This window comes from Hydra viridissima, unplaced genomic scaffold, assembly GCF_058129835.1.
Source record: "Hydra viridissima isolate aposymbiotic clone 2 unplaced genomic scaffold, HvirCarnegie_v1 scaffold_7, whole genome shotgun sequence".
In the NCBI taxonomy this organism is placed as follows: Eukaryota; Metazoa; Cnidaria; class Hydrozoa; order Anthoathecata; family Hydridae; genus Hydra; species Hydra viridissima.
In genome coordinates, this window is record NW_028324306.1 from 5513431 (window position 1) to 5524203 (window position 10773).

General features: G+C 29.2%; 1 protein-coding gene across 2 annotated transcripts; it reads left to right on the plus strand.

Moving 5' to 3' along the window:
• Positions 1 to 85: 85 nt before the first annotated feature.
• Positions 86 to 10404, plus strand: LOC145184826 (integrator complex assembly factor BRAT1-like). Of its 2 annotated transcripts, none has more exons than XM_080060600.2 (11): positions 86 to 813; positions 1059 to 1234; positions 2108 to 2238; positions 3841 to 4031; positions 4349 to 4501; positions 4664 to 4856; positions 5022 to 5205; positions 8746 to 8822; positions 9029 to 9227; positions 9321 to 9493; positions 9624 to 10404. In XM_080060600.2, exons 1-11 carry the CDS (start codon positions 533 to 535, stop codon positions 10299 to 10301), a joined length of 2436 nt encoding a protein of 811 aa, XP_079916726.2. In that variant the 5' UTR covers positions 86 to 532; the 3' UTR covers positions 10302 to 10404. The 2 variants fall into 2 exon arrangements, with proteins under 2 accessions (XP_079916726.2, XP_089949116.1); XM_090092990.1 differs by having other exon boundaries at positions 571 to 817.
• The last annotated feature ends 369 nt before the right edge of the window (positions 10405 to 10773 follow it).

Consider the following 10773-nt stretch of genomic DNA (forward strand, 5'->3'; position numbering starts at 1 on the left):
CAATGAATGATTTTAAATGAGTAACTGTTTTTGTAGTAAAAATAAAAGAGTTTTAAAAAGTCTTTTTTCTTTTCTTTTATTTTTGTCTTTTTTACTGATCTAATTGTATTTAAATGTACTGAAGAAATATTACTGAAGAATATTACTAATCAAATGTTTTATAAGAATTAATGAGAACTATTTTATAACTTTAAAAATGAAAGAAGCAGTGTTTTTATGGGTAAGTGGAGATTTTATGCTGTTTAGAATAGGTTAAAAATGTCAGCTTATGCATTAAGTCAAATTATACTGTATATCAGTAGACTTTTACCTTTTTCACCCATTCTAAATGGCTTCATGCCTTAACTTACACACTAGAATATGCAGTATTTTAATTGTTTTATTTACTTTGTATTCATATGTTAACTTATTTGTTTTAAAACTATTATCTTTTCATATAAATTGTATTGAGTGTAAATTATTGTTTGTTAATTGTGAATATTAACTTACCAGTTTTTAATCAACAACTTCCTTAGTGTATTTTTAAATCAATATGATATTTCAAAGTAGTTATGTTTATTTTAAACAAATAGATCTTTTAAAAGTGACCATGAAGCAGCCATCTGATTACTGTGGGTTCATACAGCAGCTTCCAATAGTGTTTGAGATACTAAAATATAATCCTGATAGTATTGTTGATGACACAGCAGTTGAAAGATTGTTAAACTGGATGGAAGTTATTTCAAGCAAACTATCTTCAGTAGAATGTTGCACTGATTTCCTAACATGTGATGAGATTTGGCAGCAACCTACAGCATTCTCTTTTGCATTGAGGCATGTAAGCAATTTTTCAGCTGTAAACAAGCACTCAGTTTTCCAAGTAATTTTTCTATTTAGTTTTTAATACCCATGGTTTTGAGCGATGTCTAAAAATATAATTTTGCTATCGTTTATAATTTTTTTGAATTTTCAAGATTTAAATTGTATGTCTTTCTTTTTTTGAGTTGATTTGCTCTTCTGCATCTGATTGAGCATTTTATGTGAATTTCAGAATAATCTTCTGTATTTTTCAAAAATAGGTTAGGAGGATATATTGGATCTTTTGATCTCTCTCAAGAAAACAATTATGTTATCCTGAGATTGTTGAACCGTTTGCTAACACACCCACTGATTTCTAATGCTACTGTTCAATTTGGGTTTTTTAAATGTCTTGCCTCCCTGGCTAAAAACAGCTATTGGTTTGTAAGATTGCAGGGTTAGTATACTGAGTATGTTGAGAGTTTAAGGTATTAAAACAGCATCAATTAAATGATATAATGTTTATAACCACTTAAGAGATTAAGTAAAATTCTGTGAAAAGTTTGAAGACTAAAAAAATGTTTTTACGCAGGTTTTTTTATTTTTATCACCTTCCTATTTTGTTGCAACTGTAATTCTCTATAATAGTATATATGATACATTTCTTAGTAATAATAGTATATGTAATACATTGCTTATCACACATTTTTAAAAAAATGAGCTTGATATAAAAAATATAAAGGGAGAAAATTTACAAATTCTATTTGTCAAATCAATCTTGTGGCAAAAAATTCATGCTGGACCACTTTAAAAGATATTTTAAGTATATTTTGAGACAGATTACATCTGACATAATCACTTCTGGGCACAGCATAGTTAACGGAATACTTAAGCAACATTGCATAAACTATTTTAAGCATATATCTTACGCTGCTTAGTTGTATCTTGTGATGTTTCAGAAAAAGAGTCATCAAAGCACTATTTAGTTCTGGTTGGTCTTGCAGTCAAACAATACCATTAGTTAAAGGAGTATATCCATAAGCAGCTGGTTCTTTTTATCAAAGAGCATCATTTGATGGTCAATACCTAATCTAGGTATTGGCCATCAGAATGTTGTTAGGTAATACCTGACCTAGCCTCATCGCATTATGATAAAACAGTGATATTGTTCTTAGACAAGAAAAGTATCAAGTGTATACTTGATTTAAATATATTTTTGTTAAATTAGTAGGTTTAAAGCTAAAGGAATAGTGGCCCTTTTAATTCTTCAAAGATTTTTATTGAATACTTGTTATATTATCAATGTAGTATACTGCTTTTTTAATTTTAGATTACCTTGATATAACGCTAATGACATTTAGCAACTCTTTCCTCTATGTGAAGAAATCTGCAGTCTTATTTCTTGTTCAATATCTTCAAGATACCAATCAGTGTGTGTGTGTTGCAGAATATTTGAAAAAGGTAATATTAATTTTTAATTAGGTTTTTCATCTTAATCAATGCATTACTTTAAAAATATTAATCTATAAAATGATTTGCAATGTATATCATAAGAGGAAAGTAAATTAGGGGGCTTCCATAAAGCACGTATGCAGGTATGAGTGGGGGGGGGGGGGGAGTTACTAAAAAACTTAAATGTGTGTACAAGGGGAGGGAGTATGGAAGATATCAAGTACATACATGGTTTGACTATCTTTCTCAAGAGTTATTCCTAAAACTTGATCTGTATGTTAACATAAAGCAATCAATTTGTTGAATGTAAAAAATCTATATTTTGTTTTTTTCTGAGTTCAAGTTTAAAAATCTATATTTTGTTTTTTTCTGATTTTTTTTTTTTATTATGCAAACTGGTTTTTATCTTTTCTATTTAAACTTTTTTTTTTTTTTTTTTTTTTAGGGAAGGGGTGGAGGATGTTTCTTTTTAATTAAATAACACATATGTACACAAATTAAAGGAGGGGATCATTAAAAGCATACAAGTGTGTACAAGGGGGGATAGAGTCCAAAATCAGTGATTTTACTGCATATGCACTTTATGGATATCCCCTAATGCAATAATGAATTGTATCCTAAAAGAAAAATATTTATAATGAAAGTTTTTTTGTTTTTTTGTTACTGGAGAAAACATTCTAAAAAAGATAATCTAATTTTTTAGTGGTTTAACAAATATGTAAAAAGTTGAAGTAAAGTTACTTTGACCAAAAGAAAAATGCATAGTAAAGTGAATATGAGTTTAAAGTACTCCAGTCTAAAGTTCCTCGGTGAACAGAATCTGTTGAATATAGATTAGGAACTTTGCTGGTTTTGTCTCTGAAATTTTTCTGTCTTACTATGTTATGGCTGTTGCATGTAATAAAATAATAAATCGATGTAGTTCTTGTTTACAAATGATTATTATAAATTGTTTCACTTTATAGATGTATAGTATCAGCAGCCATATTTAGTAAATAAACAGTTAAAAGTAAAATTATAACAAAAGTATAATTTTAGCAATTAAAAAGTCTATAAAATAAAAAATAAACTTATATAGAAATAAATAGCAAACAATAATAATTATATATATATATATATATATATATATATATATATATATATATATATATATATATATATATATATATATATATATATATATATGTATACACACATAAAGACGGGAAAGCAAATTTGTTTTTAATAAGAGTCATCAGAAGCCCTGACAATGACCTTCTTACAGAATCTGGGAGTAAAAAGAATTTATTTGTTTTTGGAGATTTAATTTATTGACAATTAGAATAATGAATAAAAAGTGATCAATACAAATATACATTAGGAAGTGTTTTTTATCATCTTAAGGACTTTTGCAATTCAAAAACATTGACAAGCAACTTTTTGAATTTTTAATCCTATTTCTAAAAAATAATTCCTAGTGTGCCTTTGTTATAAACAAAAAGTTTTTAAAATATTTTTTTTTTTTTTCTTTTTTTTTTCTTTCTTTGATTACATTGTCTATCTTATATCATGTTGTTTTTTTTTAAATTTAGGAGATTAAATGCATTGGTAATTTTATTTTTAATATTTTAGCGCTCACTATCATGTGAGCAAATGATGTACATTCTTGAAGCCATCACCAAACTGTTTGAAATAAATTATTCTTCTGCTAAATTATTTTGCACTGACTCAGATATAATAAAAACAAGCATGTCATCAATACTCGCTGAAAAGAATACGCTTTTACTTGAGAGGCTGATTTCTCTGTTTTCTTTTATGTCAAGGTATTTTTCTTTCTGGTGTGGATATTTTAATTTTAATTTTTCTATTCTTAAAAAATTGACCACTACTAATGTTTGTAGTTTATATTTATTTCACTTTTATGGTTTCAGCTTTTTTTTTTGCTTCCATATTTCCTAATCAAAATCTAATTTACTTTTAAGTTTAGATTCTAATGTGTTAATCTGCAAAAGCTGATGTCTCTAGCTTTAAAAGTTAACTTTAACTTGACATCTCTTTTTTTTTTATTGAAAATATAGTAAAAAAGTTCAGATAACTTTAAACATTTCAAGTAATTCATAATAGTATTTATTGCCTTTAGACATGGTGTTGACAATTGGAATGATTTGCTGAAGAGTGCAGGGAAATTAGACAATGAAGTTCTTTCTTTTATAAAATCAATAAAGTTTGATGATGTTTTGAATCATTACGTACCAGCTCTTTGTTCAAGTCTTATTCAGTGTAATTTATCTTTGTAAGTCAAGTTTTTGAATCGTAATTTTCTTTGCATGGGAAATTTTTAAGTAATTGATTCATCTTAGTAGCAAAAAATATTACTTAGAAAAATTATATAATAAATTAATTTAAAATTATTATAAATTTTGTTTCTTCATTAAAAATGGTTCTATTTTTCCAGTTATTTTCCTGATACTTGGAATAGCATTTTATTGAGAGTGATGTTAGCTGGCATTCTTCAAGATGATAGCAATTTTACATCACCATTTCAAGACGATAATAACGCTCTGCCAATAGTTCAAACTGCTTGGAAAAAATACCTTGTAATTGCAATTGACTTTATGAACAATATAGAGAAAATGAATATACCTCTTGTAAGTCTAAAAGAAATCTTTAGATTGTTATAAATCTAAAACAAATCTCTAAAAGAAATCTTTATTATAAACTGAACATATTTATGAGATCTCCTTAGCAACAGCAACTATTTGCCTTAATATTCTGAGGCATTTTAACTTTATCTGTGGAATATTTTCTTCCAGGAAACTCCAGATCATCTGTTTGCTACTCTGATGAAAAGCTGGCAAATTTTTATATTTAAAGTACTTCAGATTTCACTGAGTTGTGGTTTAGATGAACAACTAAATTCAAATTACATTTGTTTGATTAATGATAAGAAAATTACAAGGCTGTGCTGTGCATATATTAAGTCAATGAGCTTTCAGAGTAAGTGGTAATTTCTGTGATTTTTTAACTTAGAATGATTCTCAAAGTTTAAGAAATGAAAGAATTTTTTTTTTTTTTTTCTTTTCCTTTTCTGTATACTCTTTTTTATTATTAAAAATTTTTTATAAAAATTCAGGAAAGTGCATATTTAAACCAAGTATTATCTTAAATATACATATGGAATATGCATGTACATTCGTTTAGTTTGCACAGATGCAAAATGGCCCCAGAAGAGGAAAATATCTGGGGTTTGTAATCCCGTGCTATATTTAAAATCCTGGGATTTCGGGATTACATTTACCTATTCCCTGGATCCCAGGATTTTGAAATACCTGTTTTTGAAAGATTTTAACATATTATTTTAGAAAAATTTTAAGGAAATTAAAAAGACAATTAAAGTATGTTTAGAAAAAACTTTCAAATTACAAGGAAATTCTTTGGTTTGTTAATATTATACATACTTATTTATTAAATTATAAAGACTTTGTTGTTTTTGTAGATATAAAATACATGTAATTATTTTTGATTATTTTTAAAATACGTTTTGAGGAAGCAGAGCACATCCGAAGTTTCATTGCCCAGACAACTTCTTATTTTTGTTGCAAAAAGTCCGGCCGCAGAAAAAGCATGTTCTGATTCCACACTGGTAGGCTTAATAGTCATTAAAAAATTATACGCCATTTCCAAACAACACCATTTCCTTTTGAATTTTCATCGATAACGTCTCACATTGAGTTGGTATGCTGGGCAAATGTGCTTTTTTTATAGCTTTAATAAGTTCGTCTGTGATTCTTTTGCTGTTTTTAAGAGCAAAAGAAATAGATTCAAATGAAGAGTCAGAAGAATCAGAAACAATTTCGAGTAGTGCCTCATTTGAAACAGAAAGTTCAACTTCTGATTCAGACTCATTAGCTGTTAATGATGTAGCTGGATTTGTAGGGACTAGTCTTTCAAGTAACTCAACTATTAATTTGCAACATTTTATTGAAGTCGGAACTGTTACTAGCTCTATTTCAGATTCGGACTGAATGTTGGTTCTACCATTGTGCAGATACTGAAGGATCCCACTTGCATCGGTACGCCTTTGTTGCATTCGAAGAACGAGAGATGAATGCAACTTTTGACTTATAACGTTGTTAGCATCTTTAAGTTTTTTTAACATAAAAATTATGGCAACATCGGCTGTAAACAAATTAGCATCCCGACGGCAAAGGGCCTCAACTGTTGCTTTTACTGGGATTAGCGCATTAATGTTAGCAGATACAGTTTTAATCTCAATATTAGATAAAGCCAAAGATTCACCTTCCGGTAGACTTATGTCTATTAATGCCTTTTGTATCTAATTTTTTAATAAATAGACGCGTTGAAGCATTGACAGAAGACTGTTACATCTTGTCTTGCAGTCTTTAATTAGTGCTATTTGTTTCCCAAATTCAGCCGCAACAGACTTCTGCAAGATATCTTTTTTTTTTTGGTGATCGTCTGAACATTAATATTACTTTTCGTACGTTTTTGATCACTGGACCACAGTTTACCTCAGTAACATTACATTGGTTTCCTCGATGCCAATTATGACTAGCATCAAGATCAACCAATTTATCGTTGTCAGAAAAATCATCATTCTCTCAAGAGTTACTCTCTGAAAAATCGTCTTCTATATCTGATTGTTCATCTTCGCCTTGCTGATTTATTTCTCTTTCTATATCCTGCTTTTGATATAGTACTTCAATAACGGCCAGTTGCACACCATGGGCAAAACATAACTGTTGATTTACAGGTAACATCCTCCCAACTTTTTTCATCACACTTGCTCCGTCAGTCATAATACCAACAATATCTTTTCTCAAATCAAGTCCATGTTGTGCAAGCTTTTGTTCTAATAGCTCAATACACTTATCTGCAGACATTGATCCCGTTATACGAATTAAGCCTAAGCTCCAGAACTGACAATTTCATGCATGTAAATTATTCATGTAGCAACAGTTACACAGTGATGTCCATTCATCGAAAGATAAAGAAAATCTTTCTCCTACACCGAATTCAGGTTTTTTTTTGCTTTTTGCAGTCAGTAGACTTACAAACTTAAGAAATGTTTCCAAACAGCAGAATCACTTTTTTGTCATATTCCATGTACAAAGCCATTATAATTTGAGAAAATTTACTGTTCAGTTAACCAGCAATTTTATTTTTTATTAAAACTTGTACTATAAAACAGTCACAAACAGATAACGTCTATTCGAGAGAAAAATTGTCAGAAACTTGAATAAATGCGACTAAGAACCAAAAATTTGTAAGAATGTAATTACAATCCAATTTCAATTATAACAACTTTAATCCAATTATTCAAAAACATAACTGCAAGAATTTCGAAATTGTAAAGTTCGAATTTGATTGCAATCAAACGAAAAAAATAATTCAGGAATTTTTAATACAAAAGTAGTCAAATCTTAAGCTAAGAAATTTTAATTTAAAAATGTTCAACTGAAAACGATTTCAAAAAAAATCCCGGGATTTCGGGATTTTTAAAAACCACGGAATCCCGGGATTTCGGGATCCCGGGATTCCCAACCCTAAAAATATCCCATAAATTGAAGTAAAAAAAACTTTGATTATTTTTTGTTGTTTAAAGTTTGAACTACAAAAAATAGTTTTTTGCATAATCTTTTGATCAGCTTTATAGAGCTTTGGAAGTTCATATAGAGAGTTTTGTAATAAAATCAAAAATTAGGCAAAAAGAAATCATCTAGTGAACTGTTGGTTCACTGGACAATCTTATCTTGTGAATTAATATTCTTGTTTAAGCAAATTTTTCTGACCTGTCCGGTATAGATTTGTGAAAGATTCTTAAGTTAAATTACAAGCAGAGTTGAAGTTTATTCAAAACCAGGTTTTTTTTAATTTTGTAATTGATTTCTGTTTCGAGAGGTAAGAGTTTAACATTCCTTTTTTTGTTTTGTTCTTTTATCTCAAATCATTCGTATTTGAGATATGAAAATCAAATGGATTTAAAGTATGAGATTCTATTTTTTGTATATCAAATTGTGTGTAAGTACAAGAAAAATATTGAAGGTTTCAATATTTTAAAACACAAAAAGTTGGTAAAAGAAATAATCTTAGTAAAAAAAAGTTTTTGTTTCAGGAAAAAATGTGGGAAGCCTAGCCCCCACTTTACCTACTTATGACTCTAGATGTTAATAGTTAAATTTTCCCCTAAAAGAACTTTTCTATGCCCCACTGTGAGGTATTAGTTTCTCAATACTAACAAACATCTTAATCTTCTGGCTGAGCAGCTTCGTTCACTATCCAGAACTGCGGAAATATTAGTTCAGTAGACTAAATTTGTATGTCAGTTTTTAACTTTTAGTGTTGAAAATTTTAAAAGTTCGTTGCTAAATATGTATATGATGATTTATTCTTATCTCTTGGAAAATTTATAATCATATTTCTAAAAAAGCTTTAGGATACTTCAGAATAACTTCTCTCGGTCAATCGGTCTTTCTTATTCGCACTTTTGATTTTGACACTTAATATTTGTTTTAGATCTAAGCAAAGACGTAAATGAGAAACTTGCAACATGTATAGTTGTTTCTTTACAAAGTCATGCAGAGGTTCCTCAGGTAGGAAGCTTTAAAGTACTCTGTTAACCTCTTTTAAACTTTCCAGTTGAATAATCTTTGTGAAAATAGTTCTTGAAATGCAAAGCAAGTCACCCAAGGTAAATGGAGTGCGTTGAAACTAAGCTATTTTGAAAAGTAGCGAATATTAAGTAGAAAATAAGCAACAGAGAATTATGTAATATGCTTGATAGTATTATTTCTACAAGGTCACTTCTTCTTTGCTGGAGCTGTTAGCCCGTTACATTGGTGAAAACGACGAGAATCTTCGCTTTATAACTGCGCTAGGTCTAGTTAACAATGTGTGTTTAGCAGAACTCTTAAATATGAAACTTTGGGATATTTGTTGGGAAGTCAAAGATTCGTTACTGAATGTTTTGATTCAAATAGCGAAGGGGTCAGTTAAAGGTGAGTTAAATGACGTTTACAACGACTTGTCATTTTTAGAGTTAAACTTTGTCTTGACAGCAAGTTGTAGTTTAAAATTTTTCGGTTTGTTAGGGAATAAGAGTCACTATGAGTTTCTTGCGAACAATTTGTTTTGGTGTAAAATCATGCCTCTATTGAATGACAACGAAAGTTATATTCGATCAAAAACTATTGAGTTACTCACTCATCTTGTGTTGTTCGTTCCCATATGGCGCCTGTTTGAACAAGAAACTTCACTTTCTCTTGTAAGCTTTTACTTTGCTAGTTTTGGTTTAAGGTTGTTTTTATGATGCTTTTTTCATTTTTACAAATAACATTCAACTAATCAAAATACAGCTGAGACGCTCCTAATATTAAATCATTGTTTTGTTCTAGGAATCTCTATGGAAGCGACTTGCAGAAGACTTTACTTGTCCGAATCGCCAAGATGATTTCTTTACTCGCAGAAGCGTTTTAGAAATGCTTCTTTGCTGTGTCTCTAACTCGAACACTCTAAACAACGTATTTACTATTAAACCAGGAAATTCGTGCGTAAATTCTTTGAGAGAATCGATTTTCAGTATTCTTAAAAACTGTGCCAACGATTTGGACTGGGAAGTTAGAAAACTCAACATCATCTTGTGGACTGCAGTCATATCTGGTGTCGGAAATGATAAATCTGTGATAAACGATTTTGCAGATTTTCTTATACACGAAAATTTTATTTCGCTTATTTTATTGACGTTGTGTGATGATGAATATGCAGTCAAAATAGAATCGGTCAAATGTTTAAGGTGTTTACGAACTCTTATTATCAACGAGAAACAAGTATTTGATAAAGACTCTATTGACAATTGTGTGACAACAATCGAGGAATTTGAAAATTCCTTTAAAAAATTGGGTTTTCTCAACGGAAATAACTTGGTACGTTTTTTCAGATGCTTAGATTTGGATTCATTATTATTGGATATAAACATTTTAGATGACACTGTCAAAAGTGATCCGCAATCTTTTCTCGAAGATATTATATGTTCTGCAAAAGAGAGTGACTCAAACTTACTAGATTGCTATTAAATAGTTTTTATTACTTTTGACAAAAATTGATTTAGTATACTTTTCAAAATATATTCGCGTTTTTAAAGCACAATAAATGATAAAGTAACTAAATTTAAAATTTTTACAAGGCTCTTTTTATTCCATATCCATTAATGTTTGCTTAAGAATAGTAAGTTGAACCATGATGGCATTGACTAATTTTAGAGTAAATATAAAAAAATGTTGCTTAAGCTTAAGGGAGAATAAAAGCACGATACTGATGAATTCTTCGAATTTTGCTAATACTTGAAATCTTTGGCAGGATGCCAAAAGAACACAGAAAACTGAAAGGACGGGTTCCAACCTTGCAAATTTAATAGTTATTTAAAAAATGAACTAATGAGTAGCTTCACAGCTTTGGTCGCACAAATGATATTATTTGAAAGGTTTTTTTTTATTCAGTCTTGATTTATTTTATAATTATTAAGTCTCCAACTTTCAAAAACAAACC